At 38.0% G+C, this 21125-nt stretch overlaps 1 protein-coding gene across 4 annotated transcripts in view; it reads left to right on the top strand.

Annotated features, from left to right (window-relative positions):
- The window catches only part of NDFIP2 (Nedd4 family interacting protein 2), a 140523-nt gene that overhangs the window by 40361 nt on the left and 79037 nt on the right, over positions 1 to 21125 (top strand). For 2 of the 4 annotated variants that reach the window (XM_080576131.1, XM_080576134.1), the window contains 3 exons: positions 82 to 148; positions 3876 to 3981; positions 5843 to 7637. In XM_080576131.1, the coding sequence (XP_080432257.1) occupies positions 82 to 148; positions 3876 to 3979 (171 nt within the window). In that variant the 3' untranslated portion in view covers positions 3980 to 3981; positions 5843 to 7637. Of the gene's footprint in view, positions 1 to 81; positions 149 to 3875; positions 3982 to 5842; positions 7638 to 21125 lie in introns of those variants that run through there. The other 2 variants (XM_080576132.1, XM_080576135.1) reach the window with 1 other exon arrangement.

The following is a 21125-nucleotide window of genomic DNA, read 5'->3' as shown; positions in this document are numbered from 1 at the left end:
AACTTCCTGTATTTGCATAAAGCATTAAATGTGTCTTAGTCATCTTTCTTGCTACAGCTAAGCCTTGTGTATGAATTCCAGTTTTCAGATTACTTTACTGGATATTTCAATGGACAGTACTGGCTTTGGTGGATATTCCTTGTACTTGGTAAGTGGCAATGGAAAACATTTCTGTTTTGATGAAGTACTTAAAGATATATCATGTCCTTGTAGCTAGAGTTCTGTAACATGTTTAGCTATATGTTTTTCTTTTGCTGTTGATAGTTTTGTATGCTGTTCTTATTTCTGTAGTGTTCACCAGGTTATTACCATAGTGTTACAGTGTGGATTGCAGACTATTCAAATAACATTCAACTCAAAATGTTACTCTACATTTGTAATTACGTACATACCTGAGATTTGTAGCTTGTGCTTTTTAATCTGCTCATGCTCGTCTAAGGGTGCAGAATTGTGTAACAAAACCTCTAGGTTTTATGCAGAGAATGCAGTGAAAGTAAGTGATACCAGGTACTTACATATATATGCTTGTATGTCAAGTTTTAAATTTTATGAAATGTGACTGATCCTAGGAAGGTGGAGTCAGTTGTCTTGTACACAGGTCATGAAATGTCCTTTTCTACTCCTTTGAAATGCATGCTGCATCAGTAGTTACTCAGTCAGACAAGAGAATGGCTTCATGCTTGCTGATCACAGTGCTTCCATGACGTCAGCTTTTTCTGAAGAGGTCTGCCTGCCTGTGTTCAAAGTTTTATACACATCACGTTCTGCCTTTGTTTTTAATTTTGATATTCCAAACACCAACCATTATAATTTTTTTCCTACTATGGATTTTGTGATTTGAACGTGAAGTCTGGAGTGATATGCTTTTACAGGAGTGAATGCTACTATCTATTTTATTTTCTTGCTCTGGAAGCATAGTAAGCTGCTGATGATTCAGTAGGTGGCAGTCTTCCCTTTGAGTCAGTTCAACTGAGGTCTAACAGCAAATGTTGGAGTAAAATGTTGAGTAAATTTTTTTTTTGAGAGATCCTGACTGCTTCTGATTTATTTGTTTCACAATAAATGCCAAAAATCCTTAATAAAAAAAAAAGTTTTCCATATCCTTCTTTCAATACAATTTAAGAGTATTAATCAGATTTCTTAATAGCTTGCTCTACCGTTGTATACTTGGCTACATGAGGCATATAGAAAAAGTTGTGCATTTGTAGTTCTTTTTACTAGTCTTTCACAGCACTTCTCACATTCGGAAGTTAGATCACTTAGATTTAGGAAAGCCTTATTTTCAGCCTGAACTGTTAGAAGACTTTTTTCTTAAACTCACAGAGCTTGCAATAAAAGGCACTGTATGTATCCAGCAGTTAGCATTCCCTTGTTTTACAAATGTTTTGCATGACGTAGGCCAACAGCATTTTAGAACACTACAGAAGAATTTACCCCAATAGACCTACTTAGTAGGAAATGAAGGACTATTATCAAGTCATGGGAGTTCTGCCAACCAAATCTGTATTTCATTGTTTCAGATAACTTTCCAATCAGAACATGCTAAGTAGTATATCCTGTGTCTCTTTCAAAGTGAATAAACTGGAGCCTTTCTTTTGGATGATCCTTTGACATACTTGAGCCCTTGCATTGCTATCTTTTTCTCTTCTGGTGTTCACCTATCTGTTTATGTTCCCTTTACTTTATTTAAAGTCTGGAAAAATTTGCTCACGCTTCATGGAAAAGTGAAATGGTCTACTTCCAAAGACCTGTCATGCACAGTGAACAAATTGGAGAGAGAGACAATTTTCATTTTTAAATTTAAATGTTAGCCAATGTTTCTTTTTGAGGAACACAATGGAAAGTGTTTTTTTTCTGTGGTGTATTTTTTTTTCCCTCCTCCGTTAAACAGCGAAATATAAAAGTATGGGTTGAACTTGGACTGTTTTCCCAGCATGTGTAATGCAGAAAATATGCTTTCAGGCACCTTAAAATCTTCTTGTCCACCTTTTGCTGTTTCAGCTGCTTTTTAGTTGAATGTAGGACTATCTCTGGTAACGTCTGGGTAGCACCTTTGGTAGAAATGTACAGAAATGTATCTGTCTTAGGTCAAAGTTAGCAGAGCATTCTCTGGGTAGGTTTTTTCTTCTTGGGTGTGTGTCCTATGGAGGCTTGGGTTTAAAGAAGCAAAAAAAGTAAATGCTTTTTGCTTGCCAATTTTTATTTTACAAAATAAATGAGCATGGGAAACAGTCAGGGTCTCAGCAGGGACAGCAGGAAGAAAAAGTGCATCACATAGCAAAATATCAGTGTAACCATAGAGATTGTTTATTAAGATGTAAGAGAACAGGATGTAATCCTTTGCTAAATTTGTTAACTTTTGTTTGGATTTTCATTTGAACTTTTGGAATCTCACTATATAAGTGTATATATCTTAAAGGAACCTACATGTTCATTTAAACATATAAATGAACCCAATCCCTGTATAATAATTCTACACGTGGAATTGGGTTATCTAGTTCCGATGTATTTATGATAAACTTAATTTTCTGTTTGTGGTCAGCTTGCTTTTTAAACACAAAGGTGCATAGCTAAACTAACCAAAGACTTTTCCCGGTGGATTCAACTCAATTGAGTATTGATCTTATCCAGAATGTTGTCTTATGAGCAAGCACCAGATGCACTGTAAGAAAGTACAAGGATTTAATGTACCAACATCTCAATCTTAGATGATAAAAAAAAATTTAAAATGTTAAGGGTCTCTTTTTCCCATAAACTTTGAAAATATTTAATAATACCATATTTTTTGATGCATGTCAAAATGAAAAATGACCTCTCAGATGGATAGCATGACATTTATAGTTAGGGGAAACACTGAAGTTTCTTCATCTGCCCTGCCCTGGACCTTTAAAAATTGGTTTTCTCTGTCTGAACCACTGGCAGTAGGCCCTTGCTCAACTGTGGGGAAAAAAACAGGGGCCTGCTTAGAGAATACAACGTACTCTACGATGGAATTGCTCTCCAGATATCTGCTTCTCTGCTATATGTATAATTCAGATTTCAACCCCAACATTTTGGGCAAATTCATCTGTTGGATCAGGGAGAATCCAACAGACGTAAAATAATCTGTTGGAGTTTACTTAACAGAGAATGGAGCAAAGAGCTGTGTTCACTATGCAACAGTGTGTTTTTCTGGGTTGGTTTGCTGACCTGTCCAGCGTGTGAATCTGTGTTGGTTTAAAAAAAAAAAAGTTAGTTATTTCCACTGTTGCATCTGTAAATTGTGTGACGGTTCTTTATCTTTTGCTCTTATTATTAGAGCAGAGATATTCTTTCAAATGTGGCTAAATTTAAACATTTAAAAATAATTTAAATTGTGCAGTTGACAAAGAAATAACACACATTGAGTAACTTTCTTTGAACTAACTGCTGTTCTTTCTACTCTTGGTCAGGTGCATATTTCTGGATGGTTAAATCTCAAGCCGTAATCTCCTACAATTTGTTATTGGCTTGTTGCTAGAACAATTTGTACTGACTTGTTTCTTCTTTTCTGTTGACTAGCAGTACATTTTTAATCTTAAACATTTCCAAAGTATGTTTGGAGATAATGTGGAACGTATCTCTTTTTTTCTTTTTTTCCTTTAAGTTTTTTCACGTAGTCTTTTTAGCAGATGATACGTGAACACAGAATGCGTGTAAAATTTCAGAAAAGCCTTCCATAATGATATATTCTTATATCACGCAAGATCAAAGTGGAAGACTTGCTTGTTAAATTTGTGAGTGATGCGTAAAGATCTCACTGTTTTTATATAATCTGAATTTTTTAAATAATCTTAAGAATTTGTAGGATACTTTAGGTTGGTATAATTAATTTTGTGCATTTTCTACACTTTCAGGACTCCTCCTGTTTTTTCGAGGCTTTGTCAATTATCTTAAAGTCAGAAATATGTCTGAAAGCATGGCAGCTGCTCACAGAACAAGATTTTTTTTCTTGTACTAAAGGTAAGCAATTTTTAGTATTGAGATGAGATTCTCTCTCCCAGGCACACTGAGAAGAATACAATACTTTCAATTAAGAAAAAAAAAAATCAAACTTCAGTCACATGTCAAGAACATCTTGCTGTTGCATGATTTTTCAACATCTGTCATGAATGTTGCATATGTTCTACATATACTTGAAAATATCTTAAGACTCTTGAAATCATTAAATTTGAAAATAAACAATGTGTCCTCACTGCTGCCCCTAGTCCTCCCTGGAACTAATGTTCAGTAACAAAAACAAAGCAGAACTGGTTGTTTATCCTATGCAAGAATCCTGTCAGGACACTGTACTTTGTGTAGGAAAACTGGCTTTAATAGTCAACCTGTTGTCAGTGTGCTAGGAAGCACTAATCTGCCTGCATGTTAAATCTGATTGACGTGGGTCTGAACATGCAAACAGTAGATAAGTATTGCCTCTCTTTACATGACTGGCTTAAGATAGTCTTATACAAGGATGATTACTGTGTATGCAACAATGTGCTTTATATATCCTTTCAGGTAGCTGACTAATCAGTCTGGCACATATCCACTCCTTTTTTTAAATGTGCTTTATCCATTAGGTGGACCTGTTGGACTTCTATGTATCTTAAACTAGAGGTCTCCATTTGTGTTTAACTTTTTACCTAAACTGCACGACAAGTTAAATTTAAATCCATAAATAAGTACTGTAGCATCTTCACTGTTTTGCAGTTTACCTAAAATGTTTTAAATGCTGTCTTTTGACTTAACTGTGAAGCAGTGTTGTTTGTAATAAAGCAGACTTCCTTAACTTTTTGCAAGATTGGACACAGGATCAATATGAGGTAGCCAGCAATACATTGTTGGATGTCTGAAAAAAACTGAAATGTTGTTTGCCTAGAAAAGATGATTCCTTTTATATAAGACAGTGATATACATATAAAAACAGTAATGATAAGTAATTGTTCCTGATCATGGAATGACCCTGTTAACATCATTGTGACGTTTATTTTTAACGTGTCATTTTGTCAAAGCTATGCGGTAAGTTGAACTTAAATAATAATATATTGCATTTTAGTAATCAACCTAAAATGGCACCTGTATGGCAGCATTTCCTTTTTGTAAGAGTAACATGTCTCTCACTTTCTTAGTAGTACGGTAACCCTTTCAGAATGCTGAAATTCATAGAGTAGAGACTGTGTGAAAACATCTTTATATCCATTAGCTTTCAGTATAATGAAGTGTAAAAACACTTTAAAAAATATCATTAGGACTGAGCAGTATTTGAAAATTGTACCTTGTAGAGAATAATGAGAGTGTAGAAAACATGGTCTGTGATTCTTTATTCTCCTGGTGTTTAAAATCTGTTTTAGGGCAAAACACTAAGGCCTTACTCAGTAGTGAGTGATGTTAATGAATTGTCCTATCTGAATTCAGCGGCTTCTTTTAGCTATAAGCATTTCTCACCACCAGGATGTATGAGCTGATAAGGGTATGGAGTTTTCTTAGAGAGCTGGATACCTAAATACTATTTGTTGAAGTGTCTTAAGTATTGAAACAAGTTCAAATTAATTGCTATCACACTTCAATGGCCTTTTTCTTAAGTAGCTTGTTAACTTCCTGCACAATGTCTGTTACTCTTAATAAATAACAAATGTTAACTCTAAAATCATAAAATATTTTGAGGTGGTGTTAGGAAACGTAGCTTTGACAAAATAATAGTGAGTTTTCACTTTTTGTGCCATCCTAACATGGGTGGGGGAAGGCTGTTCTTTGCTGCTTCTACATTTAACATCATTTAGTAGTGTTGCTTTATGGTTAATCGCTCCAATGAACTGAAGTACGATTCTTTCTTTATCTTCAGACTGCATCGAACAGACATTCCTTTCCTATACCAGTGTGAAATTTCCAGATGATCTGTAACCCTCCAAGTTAATAGAATAGAAGACTACTAAAAACAGAAGACAAATTAGTGAAGATACAGCTTCAAAAATGAATGACAGGATGGTTTATGTTCAAGTGCCCGCTGTGGTCATTCTAGTAAATATTTATAACTGCTGCCTTTTGTTTCGGCACATTTGCATATGTGCTTATTAAAAAGATAATGCTGAAGTAAGAACAAACCATCTGGTAGTATAGATTAGGTACAGTCAGACTTGGTTAATCTGTGATCGTTGTATCTGACAGATGTAAGTGGTAACTTGTTTCACAGCACGTGTACACCACTGACTTGTTGACCTGAAGTTTGAGTAAAATGAAATGCATTAAATGATTCAGATTAACCAGTTCAGGCAGTTTTTTCTATATTTTAGATTCATTTAATTATATAATTATGTAGAACTTTTTTGTTAAGTTTACTAAAACCCAACGTTCCTTGGTGTCACAAATTTGTACTCATTAATATTTTATCAAATTCAAACCAGTATACTGTTTTACTTAAAGCTGATGCTCCATGTTGAGTCCCCTGTAAATAATTCTGCATAAATTACTGTTTGAGTTGCTTCTTACGAATTACAGCAAAATATATTTTGCAACAGCATGTTCTCCAAATTATGTTTAATCTTCATATGACTACATATTTTCTTATTAATTTGGCCATTAAGGGTATAATTACTGTTAGATGTAATTTTGGAGGTAAAAGCATTGAATTGTTTGTCTTGTCACAACTTTCCTCACATAGATTTTTATTATCTCTTTTGGGCTTGATCCTGAAAGCCCTTGTTCTTATGCACGATCCCATTAAAAGATGGAGTTCATGTTAGCAGGGATGGACAGCCTTGTGTCTGTAGCCCTTGGTTATGCAGTTGGATCCTTATGTGTGCACCTTTGTTCCTGAAACAGAGTATTGCAAATGTATCCCCTGACTTATAACAGTGGCTCTGTTTAAGAAGTCTTGAGTTCAATAAAAACTCAACATCCACTCTTAGGGTATAAAAAAAAAAAAAAGCTGTCTTATAATGCTTGTTTAGAATAAATACTCTATCTCATAAGAATAAACTAATTTAAGCTAAACCTTGGAAATAATCTATGAAGGAAATCTTACTTTTAAAGCTCTGAAATTGGAAAAAGTGTGTTGCACTTCTCTCAGTATACATTTAAGTTATACCATTACTTTCCTATAAATATCATCTCTATAAGGGGTACTCTCTAGTGTTCATGCACATTTGATTTCCTTTAATGTTTAATGGTTTATGCTTCTACCTAAGTAGGAGAACACATCTCTCAGTCCTTTGTACAACTGGAATCTCAGTTGCAAAATACATTGGTTGCACCTTTGGGGAAAAATTACAAATACTTTCCTCCAGTTTTTCTTTTTGTATTAGAATTTTGCCTTTTATTACTAACATTAAGAATAATGAGGTTTATGTTGTTTTAAGCTAGTGCTGTATTCAATTTTGTATCTATAATGAATGTTAAAAATGCATATGTAAACTGGTTACATTATTCATTTTCTTAAACTTTCAGAGGTGCTGAAAGTGACTAAAACTTTAGGGGCACCTTCACTTCCCAGCTTTTTATGGAAAATAAAATTAAGTATTATCTTCAATATCTGATTGGAAGTTCCTTCTAAACTTAGCTGTTTGTTTCTGTGTTCTTTTGCATTCATTGTCCTTATGAAAAAGAAATGGAGATAATAAAACATTGCTTTGTTTTGCTAATTAAGACTTAGGCTTTTTGTTTTGGGGGTGGAGGTAGGTTTCACATTGAAAATAGCACACTGCAGTACTTCTGGCATTACAGACAAATTACTTGGCAAAATAAGTACTAATCTCTTCTCTGCTCTTCTCCTTTTCATCTCATGCTTTATGGCAACATACTGTAAAAACATTTCTTTTAATGAGTTAATGCAACTGTGCAAAGCCTGCAGTATTGATTCCTTTTCTATGTTTACCAGTGTCAGCTAGTACTATTTTCCATCTGTATCAATTTTCCTAAATTAAATAGCAGTCTTCTGACTGATTTATTTTGGTTTGCTCTACTACATTTTTACAGAAAGCTTCCTACAGATACTCTGTTGTTGGTTTTTTTGTCTTTTTTTTTGGCTGGAGTAGCTTGCAAAAATTCTCCTTTGGACAAACAATATGTAGGGTTAAAAATGTACACATTATCTAATCCTCTTTAGTTGATGCAGCAGTTTGGTAGCCTGAAATCTCATCAGCAGGAGGAAGGGAATTGGGACACAGTTTTCAAAGACTCTGCAATCTATTCCAGATGTGTCAAATGCTGCATATTTTCCTTGCTATTTCCTGTGAGCTTGGTTAGGAGCAGCTGGCTCTGTGGTTTAGAGACACCTGGCCAGCTTTGCTTTGTGTCTTAGTTGGGGTAAAAAAAGCTTCAGTATCACAGTGAAGTTGACTGTAAACAGATTTGGTATGAATGTAAATAAGGCTTTGAAGTATGGGGCAAAAACAGCTGGAGGGGAGGGAGAAAATGGAGGGAGAGAGAAAACTTCATTTTATTCAAGTAACTGGCTGAATGTAATTTCTTCAGTTTTTGTCATCTACTTTTATTGACGTGGACACCACGGGAAGATGGACATCATGTATGTGATTCAGGTAGCCTGGAACTCACACTTCTGAGACGATCCATCACTAACACTTCCTGTGCAGATGACTGATGAAATTATACTTCTTGGGGAGAGAAGGTTGTCTCCAGTCTTTCATTTTGCTGACTCACCTGCAGTGTGGGTGTAATGCTCATTCTACAACACCTTTTAACCTTTTTGAATGCCATACTCTTTTTGAATCTGCCTCCTTCGCTTTGAATGATGACAACAGATGAGGAAAAGTGATTTTAGTAACATACTATCATAATATCAGAAAGCTTTTAATCTCTTTTCCACCTTTTGTGAATGTTCTTCCATTAATACTCTGCATTAGTCCCTCTTGTGTGGTTGCTTACTTTATTCACCTAAACAAAATATTCCTATCATGAAATTACCATTGCTTCTTGGACTTCTGAAAAGTGAATAACATCTGGTATGGTAATAGGTATCTTTCAATAAGGAAAACATTTCTAATTATCCTAAAATTGGATTAGCATCTGTGCACAGCTAGCCAGAAATGGAGTCCAGTATGTCCTATATATGTTATTCTTTTCCATTATCCCAAGATCGTTAGCATCATTTTCCTCAGCTTCCTAGGATACTTTCATTGTCTATATCTTCTCCACATTGCATATCTTTTCCACTTTCATGTCCTTTCTTATTTCGTTATGCACTTGTCAAGTACATAAAGGACAGTAAGGACAGGCAGAAGGCTATGCTACTGCATGTTGGCTGCAGCTAATAAATAACCCACCTAGCAATTTCCAATTTTTTTTATTAACTGCAATGATAGTTTGTATTTTTGTAAGTCCATATTTTACAGGTAACTTTTCAAAATCAATGACTTTCAGACAGCTGAAAATGTGTGAAATATGTAACTGCACCATCCAGCGTTTGTAAGTATTGCATGTGCAAGTGGCATTAAAAGGGTGGCAGAATTTGTTGTAGGTATATTTTCCTTTATCTCCTTAAGGGTCTACATAATCTACTGTAACCATTTCCTGATATATATTTACCTTTTTCCCCCACCCTTTCCAAATGAAAGAAAAGTCAGCTTTCTGGATTTTTGTTGTAGTGTCTAAAGTTGTTCTCTACTTTAGGAAACTTGCAAGCAATGAGACTTAAGTATTAAAAACATCATCAGGTCTCCAGCTATTGTTCCTTTTGTGGAAAATAGAGAAGTATATATTCAAAAGAGAAAGTTTAAAATCTTTTGGATTTTTCATATGGAGGGATGGTTGCAGTTACCCTTGTTTTTACATCTGTACTTGTAGTCTTCACTCTCAATTTTTCTTGTGGTCAAAGAAGCAGTATGTTTGTGGAGATATCCTTAATGTAATCCAAGAAGTTCATTGATTCATCACTATGTATGCGTGCACAGAGGCCCATCCTGCTTCATTTTCTAGATTGGTGTAGTACCATGACTTCTAAATACTCAGTTTCACGTGGAACAGATGGTATAATTTGTTTAACAGCAAAATAACTGTAAAATACACTTCACTTGCACATGCTTATTAAATGAGTATTGCAGTTTAATGTAATTGTAGTAGCATTGCTGGCTTCCTTAGATCCTCTCCTTCTTGCATGAATATAATGTCAGGCCACTTCAGCTGTACATAGCTGATGAGCACTCAATCCTAGATTCTGAAGTTTTAGGTGTATTTTTCCACTGGCAGTGACTGGGTATTTAGTTGAGTAAAGTCTGCTGGAAGTGTTAGTAGAATAAAGCTGATGCTAGTCACTGTGTAACTGTAGAATGAGCGCCTGTGGGGTCATTGCTCAGTTGGTCTGTTCTTTGCATCCCTAGGTGACTTCTAATTAGCTAATTAATCTGTTTCTTGTAATTTTCATAGAAACATTTTGTGCTGCTTTTAGTCTTAAAGGATGAGAAATTGTTTTTTGATCATTTTATCTCTGTACCTCTCAGAACAACAAACTTTTAAAGGCAGGCCTGTCATTTCACTTCCCACTGTAATGAGGATCACTTTTGCAAAAGAAATTGAGCCAAATCCTACTACTTTTTACCTGAATTGGAAATCAAATCCAACTTGAAAGCTGTTACTTTGAAGATAGTCTGACACTGCAGTTAAGCAAAAACAGAATTTTGTATTGTAAATAATTACCAGCAGTCAGTTGTTGTGTTACTTTACTCTGAATTCTGAATTGCTGCTCTCTTTCTGCTGAGGAGTCAGTTTTGTGTGTTTTAGTAAATTTTTTTTTCTATTTGGAAACTCACAGTGCTCATACCAGTTCTGCTGGTATTCATTATAACATGGGTACACGTTAAATACAAGAAATACTGACAGCATAATCCCCTGGTTAAAAAATTGTAAGTGTAAACATCCAAGAGACTTAAATGTTTGTGAATTCTGACTGTAAGCTGACTGATGTGCCACGTTGGACTCGGTTACATGTGGCTTGGCTCAGGCCTGTACCTGATTTCTCCTCCTTAGGGATCATGAGTGCTGCTATGCAGTGTGCTCGGGATATGTCACAGGTTCAAACTGAGACTGCTGCATGTTCTCTTCCCACATGTTAAGCGCATATTTACAGCAAAGGGAGTAAGGGAGCGAGAGAAACTACTCGGACCTTTAACTCTGCGTTTGCAGCAGCTGATTTAGCAGGTGTTTCTGGCAACATGATGTGAGCACACTTATGTGCGGTCATCACCCTCTTTCTCCCCAGTTGACCAGCACTGTGCCTATGCCGCTTTGTGTACCCACGTAATCTGTGAAATAGTCCTTAGGTTTTCTTTGCTTCCTGGAGGCAACTAGAATAGCAAATCCTCCTCCACGTGGACAGAGGAGAATAAAGGAGGTCCCATCTGGCTGTCCATGAAGGCACTTGGCCAACAGCTATTAGCCTAGCTGGCCCTATGGGAAAGGCCTCTGGCTGTTTCCCTGCCTTCCCAGGAAGAGTGTAATCTTCAGCCCTGGCTTTGATTATACAATCTGCATGGAATATGCAGCCTTTTCAACTCTCGCAATATCGAGGTTTACATTAACAAAGAAATCAGTGTTGTCAGCTTTTGTATTTTGTCACAAATCTTGTGATGTTGGGCAGCTTTCTTACTGTTTTACTTAGATTGGTAGCTACACAAGGTTCAGCTGAGGGATTGGGAAAAAGTTTCTTCCCAGCATATTTCTGAACATCTTTTAGGTTGGTGCAATATATCCATAAACGTTTGCTCCTAATCTTGTGTGGAACTTTCTGTAACTACCTGATACAAAGGGGGTACTGTGATTCGTGACTGACTTCTTAGGAATTACCATTTTACTCATAAAATTTGCACTTTGTAAGACAAACTGGTGCTTACTAGAAATATTATCTATCCAGTTACAGCAACAGCTGTAGGAGGAATATTACCCAGAACACTAATCATTCTTGCTAATAGTGCCTAATATAATACATGATTTCAGTGAGAAAAGAAAAATCAAGCACCATGTTAAACTTTTCACGTTGGATTGATTTTTTTTTTTACCTGCTTTCATTTGATTTTTGCATTTAATTTTTTCTTTGGGGGATGTAACAGCTAAAGGATGAACGTTCTCAAAAGCTGGGCCATGAAATTTGGTTATTCTTTGAAATATGAATGTAAAAATGACTAAGGGAGTTTTTTAGATCAATGAGTTATCAAGAAGTTAAGAATCAAATTGATCAAGAAGACATACACAAGAAATAAAGTAAAAGGGGTGTGTGGGGGAATCTCTTTCAGTTTTTCCACTTTCCATATGCCAGTCATGCTAAACTAACTTCAGTTCTGCAAGGTCTTGTCTTGCAAATCATCACTATTAATAAAATCTCATCAGAGGAAAGAATCCTTCCAATTATCTTCTTACAATTAAATTTGTATTTAGGCTTCCCACAGTTAATGTGCATATAATCTGTTTTACAGAAACTCAGAAAAACAGAGAAAACTGGTGATTTTGTAAGTCAGGAAAGGTGTCTGTCCTATGATAGTAATTAACCTAAAATTTGGTGCACTTGCCATTTTATGAGAAATGTCTCTTTTTTTTTTTTTTTTTTTAAATTCCCCTCCTATGATCAGACTCTTGCAAAGCCATGTTGTGAAGTGAGTACACTTAAGACAAGGTAACTCTGACAACTATGTGTGGAGCAAGGTATATAATTCTTGCCTTCCTCAATTCTCTTGAAAATGCATAATGCAAGAAGATACTTCAGCTTTGACTCTGTAGTATAAAAAGAATATTTTTGGAAAATGAGAAGATATGTTCTTTGTATGCTTTGTGCTTTCAAATCAAAGAACTTAGAAATAATTATTTAGTTATGCTTTGTGATAACATTTACTGACAGCATGTTTTTTTGTATGTTTGTTATTTTCCTGCCGTTTTTGTAAGTCTTTCTAACGATGAAAGCTGTGCTATATATACAATGCGTGTAAAATTTTAGCTGTATCTGTGGTCTATACCCATAATGACTCCATACTTATGGTCATGTGCATTTTATACACATACAGTAGTATGCACTTGTGTAATGATATCAAGAGAAAAAATGGTGTGTGTTTAAAAAATAATAATAAAAATCTAATGAGTCTTGCTTTTGGTTTGTTTTGGAATTTTCAGCAGGCCATTTACCACTTCTACCTCTCTGCCCTCAAGTGTAAATTGTAGAGATAATGGTGATTTTTGCTTCTTGATTTCCTTGTAGAATCAGTGTTGTTTTTTTTTCCTATGAGTCCTGTGTTAACTATTGTGCAGTGCTGAGCACAATCCTGCACCGCATCTTTTTAAAACGTCTAATTATACAGCATCTGTGTTATAAAAGTGATTAAACAGCCAGTGTGTATGATTTAATCCAGATTTGGGGCTTGTGAAACGCATAATATGCAATCCATTAGTATTTGTGCTCCTAATTAGTACAGAATTGTTTTGCCCTTCAAATGAAAAATGCCATACAGTTAACTCTCAATTATCCAGAGGTAGTTTATCTGCATTATAAATCAATTAATGCCGTGGGCTGACACCTGCAGTGGTTTTGTTTGGCTGCCAGCTCTGCATTCATCAGTTTAGTCACAGCAATGATGCTGCTTGTGAGTCCTGATTTAGGTTTGAGTTTGGAAATGGCATTGCTGCCATTGTATGTCACAGATCCTGAGGAGGTAAGTCCTCTGAACCCAGGCTAGCTGCATTCAGAGCTATCTTAGTCTCTAATTTGTCTGTGTATTTGGACTAGTGGGAAACACTGCAGAGATTTCAGTGCGGAGCCAGCTTGTGTCATGGCTGTAACTCAGGTAAAACAAATTTGGTCAGGCTCAAACTTACCCTTTTTTGACCACAGAGCATCAGCATCATGCTCTTTAGCACATCTTTAGTATCCATATTAAATAGATCTTTTTTTCTTTTTTTTTTTTTCATGGTAGTGAGAAATGAATATCAAGCTGAGGTATATAGTATTTAAGTTCCTTTAGGAACCTGTGTTTTGGTGTATAGTTCAGGTATACAGCAGGTAGAAGCTGAGTTCCTACTCTCAAGATCATTTCTGTGTTTAGTGTGAAGGAAAACATCGTCCCCTGAGTATCCCAGCTCCTGACTGAGTGCTACAGCTAGATTAAAGAGTTAGTTATCCTCTTACCTTCTTTCCTTTGGACCAGCAGTCTCCACACTTGCGGCAGTCAGTCATTCAGGTTGGAGGGGAGCACGGAAGGTAACCTAGTGCAAGCTCCTGTCCGAAGCAGGGCCAGTGCTGAGTTCAGACCACATTAGGACTTTGTCAGCTGGGTCAGCGATTTCACACACTCTCTGGACAGTTTGTTCCAGTGGTTCGTTATCCTCAGTCATGATCACTATTGACCTAGTTTCCATGAGAGATACGGTCAGTGGCTTCTTCCGCAGTACCCCACAGCTCTGATCTCTCTCCTGGCACGTGAATCCCAGGCTTTGGGGCACGAGGAAGGATGTCTTAGTTACTGAGTAGCCGTGCAAACTGCTCAACTGTCAAGTGTAAAGAGGGAGAAAGAATATTCAGTCTCCAATGAATTGCTGACATTTCCAACACTGAAAAAGGCATGGCAGGCCTTCTACTTTTTTCACTGTCAGCTTCCTCAAGGATCTTACTGCTCAGAGCTCTGGATGCTGTAAATTCTCTTAATAGTTCCTAAAATTGTCGCTTTTAGGAGGCTTCTTGCTCCGTACGTGGCACTTAGGTATTCTCCTGTGATTACTGTTTTAGACTAACTCCAGGTTTAAGTATCTAAATCACTTGGAGTGGGACTTACATAATCTAATTTCATTTACCTAAAAGTTTAGTCATCTAGTCTAAGCTAGTCATGAAGGATTACTCTGCAGTCAGATCAAGAGACTCATCTGCAAATGATGTTTTTTCCATACCCAAAGATTCCTGTCAAAAATGGAGTCCACTGAATCAGTGTTGAAAAGTATTTGGACTGCAAACTGCACCTTTCAGTACCTTTTAAAGAATGTGCCCTGCAGATTCTTAAGAAAACAATAGCTTTTGGTCACATTGAAGCTTGTTGAAGAGTTTCTCATTTATAGGAAACTGGCTTTTTCTTTCTTTGGCATTCTGTTGAGCAATTTACCCCAGCTTCCAGTGTTCCTGCCCTTTGGGCACATCTGTCCTGTGGCTGAGGATACTATAACTTCCAGAGCTGCCAGTTCCTTGGGTTCCCCCAGGATCCTGCCTTGTATTTGGCAGTAGGCTTCAGTCTGTGGTGTTTCAAATTAAATGGTTTGGGCGTTGTGAAATCCTGTTTTCCTACTGACTATTTCACAAGTAAATAAGGATCAGCTGTTTGCTCTTTTCTGATCCAAGAACTGAGGGAACATAATGAAGCAAGTACGCAGATGTTGATTTTTTTTCACAAAACATGGCATTGAGATGTGGGACTCCTTTCGCCAGTATTTTGGTATATTGCTGTGATTAGAGTGACTAAGTTCTTTACAAAGACCAGAGAAACGAAAGAAACAGCTTTCCATGGTTGTGCTCCTTTTTGGTATTGGCTTGTGGGGTCTGTATGTTTTTGTGGTAAAGCTGGTGAGGTGTGTTAAGAGTGCCGAGCAGCAAGCCTCCAGTCAAAATTTGTTATATTCCTAGCATGTTTACCTAGTTTATGAATGGCATTTGTAGCTGTTATTTCTGGATTAATCACTACTTTAGATAGGCCTTGAGATTTCATGAGTTCACCCAAGTACTCTTAGACCTATGGCCTCATTTCACTCTTGGGTCCTCCTCCCACAAAAGAGATCCATCAGTCCTGAGTCTTAATTAGTAGAATAACAAACCCTGCTCCACAAATGCTGTTCTGCTGCTAGAAAACACTTTCAAGATATGAGCTACCTGAACTATAAATTGAACCAATTTTCAGAGAGTTTCTGCAGCTTTTAGTATATTGCTAACAGTGTCACCGGCAGAAAGGGATCCTTGGTACATGGCCAGTGGTGGAGAGTGGCTTACATCTGCACTACTGCTACCCAGCAGACCTGGAGCGGGCTGGCTGCATCCACACTGCATATGTCCACAGCGTTTGGCCTTGGCTGTCGTTGAGCCCTAAGTCAGAAGTGTTATTTTTCCATTCGTGTTTTAAGTCAAAGTGTCTGAAATGCGACCTACACTGCAGCTTTTCAGGCTGGCGCTTTCTTAGTGTGGAGCAGATGGTCTGCAATATTTTGAAGAGTTCAAGGGTTCAAAGGCTGCTGAGACAGTGTTTGGAGGACTCAGACCTGGTGCAGTCTTAGCCATGCTGCCTTTTGAGAGCATCTTCTGGAGTACAGTTTCTCACCAGAACTTCATCCAAGTTTGGTCATGGGGAGAGAGCCTAGCTACAGCATCCAAAATAGCGCCAGAGAATGACCTAACAGCTCAGCAGTGCAGAAGATCAGGGCTCCAGTGCTTGCATTCAATCCCCAACTCTTTCATTTAGCAACGTGGACATAACCTTAAAACCTATTTCCATTGTGATGCAAAGTTACTTAGCTACAAGCTCAATCAAAGAAATTTGGAACAAGCCTTTATACCCTTGAAGAAATTGTGTAGATTCTCTCAGCTCCAGAAAACTGCTTCAGTTGCTCCAAACTAAGCAGAATTTAAAGGTCTGAATGTTTCAGTCTCTTATAAGAAATTGTTCAAAATGCAGTGCTGTAAGCTGAAGGACTTGAGGAGTGTTTAATTTCGGCTGCTGGGGAACAGGAGAGCCTACCACAACTCTGAAGCTCAAACCTGCCCTCCCTGGTACTCGACAAGTTAAAATGCTGTATCAGTTCCAGGCAGGTAGCAGGAGATGCATGTTAATGTTTAATTTCCATCCTGTAAGATGTAGGAGTGCCTCCCAGCTCCTGACTCGGCTTTGCGTCCCATCTTCTGGCACGCCAGTTTCCGTACAAAGGAAGGGAGTTGCAGTAAGCTCTGAAAATATCCCTGGATCTGAACAATTATGAAAGGAAGGTGTGTTACAGAATACACTTGCCCTGCCCAGCCAAAGAGACCAAGTTCAGATAGTTTCACAAGCTGTAAGGTCTCGAATCCTGCCAACATTAGCACATAATCTTCACTTTACGTTTGTAAGTGGTCCCCTCGCTTTTGAAGAGGAGGAGTTAAGAAGAGAGGCCTCTCTTGTACGATAGGTTTTCAGCTGGATTTTTTTTTCCATCTCAATTAGTCTTTTTGGTTAAAAAGAAAACACAGCAAATGTGACTCGTTTAATATTGTAGTCAACTTTTCCTCCTTAAGGCTTCTGTAAAGGTGTACAAAAATGATTTCAGAGCTGTTTACACAGGGCTAAATAATAACTGGCCGCTTACAGAGGGGCTAGATAAGTATCTGAAGGGTAATGCTTTATGTAGGCTTTCGATTCTGCCTGATGCTTGTGCCCACCCAGAAGGCTCAATAAAACCTCTTTTTTTTTTTTTTCATTACCGTTGTTCTACTTAGAGGAGGCTTCCTGAATTCAGCTCTATAAACTTTTAATGAGTGACCTATTTGCAAAACTCCTTTCCGGATTGGCAAACAGCATTGATATGGAGCTCCTGATGCTTTCTGCGCCGCAACCCCCCCCTTTCCTCCGTGTCCCCTCGAGCTGGAACGTGACCAAGGCAGAAATAGCTTGAACTGAACTCGACAGCAGCGAAATACAGCGCTGACAACAGCTGGACACAGCATTTCTGCACCTTGCTGTATCAACATCAGAAAAAAATAGGCACCTTGTGTTGAAACTGGTGTTGTGTACCGTCTGCCCCAGCCGATGAGAGACTTTTCAGCCCTAAAGTAAATAGCTCCTGCTAAATGCTGAGGCCTGTGCTATTGTTGACATAGCGATAAAACAGCATTTGTGGCATACAGTGTGCTTTCTTTCACTGCTTTTGAAAGGTGTAATGCACCAAAAAAGAAATGGGGTTGGATCTGGCATGTCGTGCTTTAAAAGGAAAGATCCTGATGTCTGTCTGGATGGGGTATAATGTTCATTTCTGCTTCCTTCTCCTCACATGACAGTCTGAGTTGTTTTTTTTTTTTTTTTTTCTCCAAGCATAGGAAACATTGGATTAATTTCTCCATACAAAGGAAAGACAATTTCTTGAAATTATATTTATCGCATGTTGATATTCTTTAATCTTAATGTGTTCCCTGAAAGGGGACTAAGAATTTGAACTGGGGGAAAAATATCCCCAAACCTGAAATGATCACAATAATTAACAAAAAGCGGTTGGAAAAAGGTAAAGTGAAGTTGCAACGTTATACATTGTCTGAAACCCAGGTGACTTCACACTGTGTAAGATGGCATGGTACGAGAAGTTTCTAATGAATAATCCAGTTCATCATATGATAGCCCATAAATGCTGAAAAACAGAAATATTGCTCAAGTCTGTGCAATCAGATTTTTTTTATGAAAATATTCCTGAGTTAACGCTTATGGAGAACTGTGGTCAGAATTTGTCCCTGAGACAGTTAGCTAAGGCTTTTTAAAGAAAACATCACCAGTAAACTTCCATTATGTAACTTTTCCTTTAACAGAAAGGAGCTCATAGACTTTACTGGTGACAGCTTCATTCTCTGTCTCTGACAGACTTAAAAGATATTCATACCAGAATGTATACATTATGTATGTTGTAAGGAGACAGGATACATAAGAGAATAAGCAAGCATCCATTACCATCTGGTTTCACCTGAGACATGTGGGTTTCACATCTTGGACTTTGTTCCATTTTAGTTACGTATAGGCTTTGTAAGAGACCAGATGCACATGCTGATTGCAAGCAGAGTCCATCTTTCATGTCTAAGGTACCTAAAAACACATAGTTCAATGCTGTACGCAGGGAAAAGGGCAAAAACATCCACATTTGTCTTGAAGCTGCGCACAGAAAGTGAAATAAAAATGTCCATTTCAAGTCCTCAGCATCACTCTGTGTTTCAGTGGTTTTCCACTGAGCTGCCCTGTAGGCCCATTTGCAACTCTGCAAAAATTGCTGTTATAATTTGCTTCCCAATATTAGGCCAGCTATTTTTCTACAGCAATTACAAAGGGTACAAGACTAACGTCCATTTGAACAAGTGGCCTTGAAATGCCAAATTTTGATTACAATGCAGTTCAAGGTTTGTGTAAATGTCTTCAGCCTGAAACTTGAGTTCAAATATTGGTTAATTCAGCATGTTGGAAAGAGCTTGAGAGTTTGTTTGTGTGCATCTCAAAACCACTGCATAGTTTGGCATGGGAAGGGAATAGCAGAGAATTTGCAGGTCAAGAATGAGGTCAGCTGGCAAAATGGTGAGGAAGCTTGCACAATACCTGCCCACAGTTGGTTTGGCTCTAGCTGATATGAATGTCCCTTACTGTCATGAGCCCTGAAGTCATTGACAAATCAAACAATTTTAAGGAAAAACCCAGTGAGTTGTAGACATTTGTATAAAATTGTAAAAAGGAATCAAGCTTATTAATGAACTGGGATTTATCAATGGAAATGGGAATCTGGATTTGGGGGAAAGGAGATTGATGGGAAATGTTTTCTGGGGGGAGGGGGAAGAGGAGTCCCTTCTGCACAGTGAGATTCATTCCTCTGGAACGTCCCCACCAGGTGTTTTGGTGAAGTTCTGTGTAGGAATGTGTAGTCGTAAAAAATGGAGATTCAGTGAACAAACCAGCAGGCAGAGATAGATTTATGTCCTTGGCAATTCAGGCCATTCTCCATATGTTGTTAACATTAGATGACGAGAGAAATTAACTGTATCATATGCTGTTGCACAGCCTGTATTTTGAGCCTCTCCTGTTTAAAAACAGCTTAAAACAAATGGAAAAGATAAAACAAGTATTTCCCTCAAGTGAGAACAGATGGCAATGTTTTCAGGCTCTGGAAGTCAGAGGGAGGCTTTTCCATGATCAGGAGGCAGACGAGGTGGGATGAGTTCTCCTCAGGGCACCGGGTGACCTCTTTCTGTAGCAGGAATGTCTAAATCCTCCAGCAACATGATTTTTGTCACAATAATGTGGTTTTCGTAACCAGCTACCCTCTCTTTGCTTTACTGTGGCTTACAAATGAAAATATGGGTATAAAGTTCCTTGACAGACACAGTCATTACTCTTGCTGATGGTTTGTTAGACTTCATTTTCTAGTTGTCCCTCTGCGACACTTTTGGGTCCTTTAATGTGGCACGGTCGAGCATCTCAGTTTTCTTCCTCTCATATGTATCAGGAAATGTGGGAGTTTATTATTGATTTTTGCAGCATCTAAATTGCTCTCAGGAAGTCTATTTGGCCAGCCGGCACCTCCGGCCGTTCCCGGACCGTGGTGCCAAGAAGCAAAGGAGCCGTGCCTGGGTTTGGGCGAGAGACCAGACGTCGGCAGGACCCGGAGGTAACCTGCCACCTGCATCCAAGGGCCCGGGAATGAGGCAGGGAGGGTTCTTTTGAAAGCAATTAGCTCAATAACTCTGTACTTCAGCCCTATGTATAATTAATTTGTTAAATACGTGGGCTGACTTGAGTTCCTTAAAAGCTTTAGTTGCAATTTTGTTTAATGATGTGAATTTAAAAAGGCTCTGAAACACAAGCAAATGAAAAAAGAAAACAAAAAAACACACAGAGGCACACAAACCCAATTCCCATTGTCCAGCAATTTTGTCACTAGAGCACCTGTCTGAGGAGGCTTCAATCCTCGTTTCACTGTCAGGCAATTTAAACCATGACACTTACCTCCCAAAGGGGTGCCCGAAGTAGCAGGCTGACTGGGGGCTATTTTCGCAATCCCTGGTGATGACGTTTTCCTTCTTCAATAAAAACGACTGGCTTACTGAAATAATATCGTGAATGAATTATTCACTGGTTTGCTATACCTCCCAGTAGAGTGCCCCAACTGATAGGCCTTAAAGTCATTTCCCTCTCTCTTTGTTCAATGTATATTTAAGTAATTACCCTATACAAAGGGGTGGAACAGCTCCAGGAGGAGAGCTTGGCAGAGCATGGCTGCTTTCTCATGGCGAGCAGGATCCTCTTCCCAGAGAGGGCTGCTGCGGCTTTCAAATCCCCAGTGGGGAAAGCGAGAGGTTGAACCGGAATCTCCCAAATCCTGCACGTGGGCTGCTGAATAAGAGCGCTGCTGCCTTCATTTTGCAAACAGTGTCTAAGCACAGCCATCTGAAC

This window comes from Anser brachyrhynchus, assembly GCF_964034855.1.
Source record: "Anser brachyrhynchus genome assembly, chromosome: 1".
Lineage (NCBI taxonomy): Eukaryota > Metazoa > Chordata > Aves > Anseriformes > Anatidae > Anser > Anser brachyrhynchus.
This window is presented reverse-complemented; position numbering and strand designations above follow the sequence as displayed.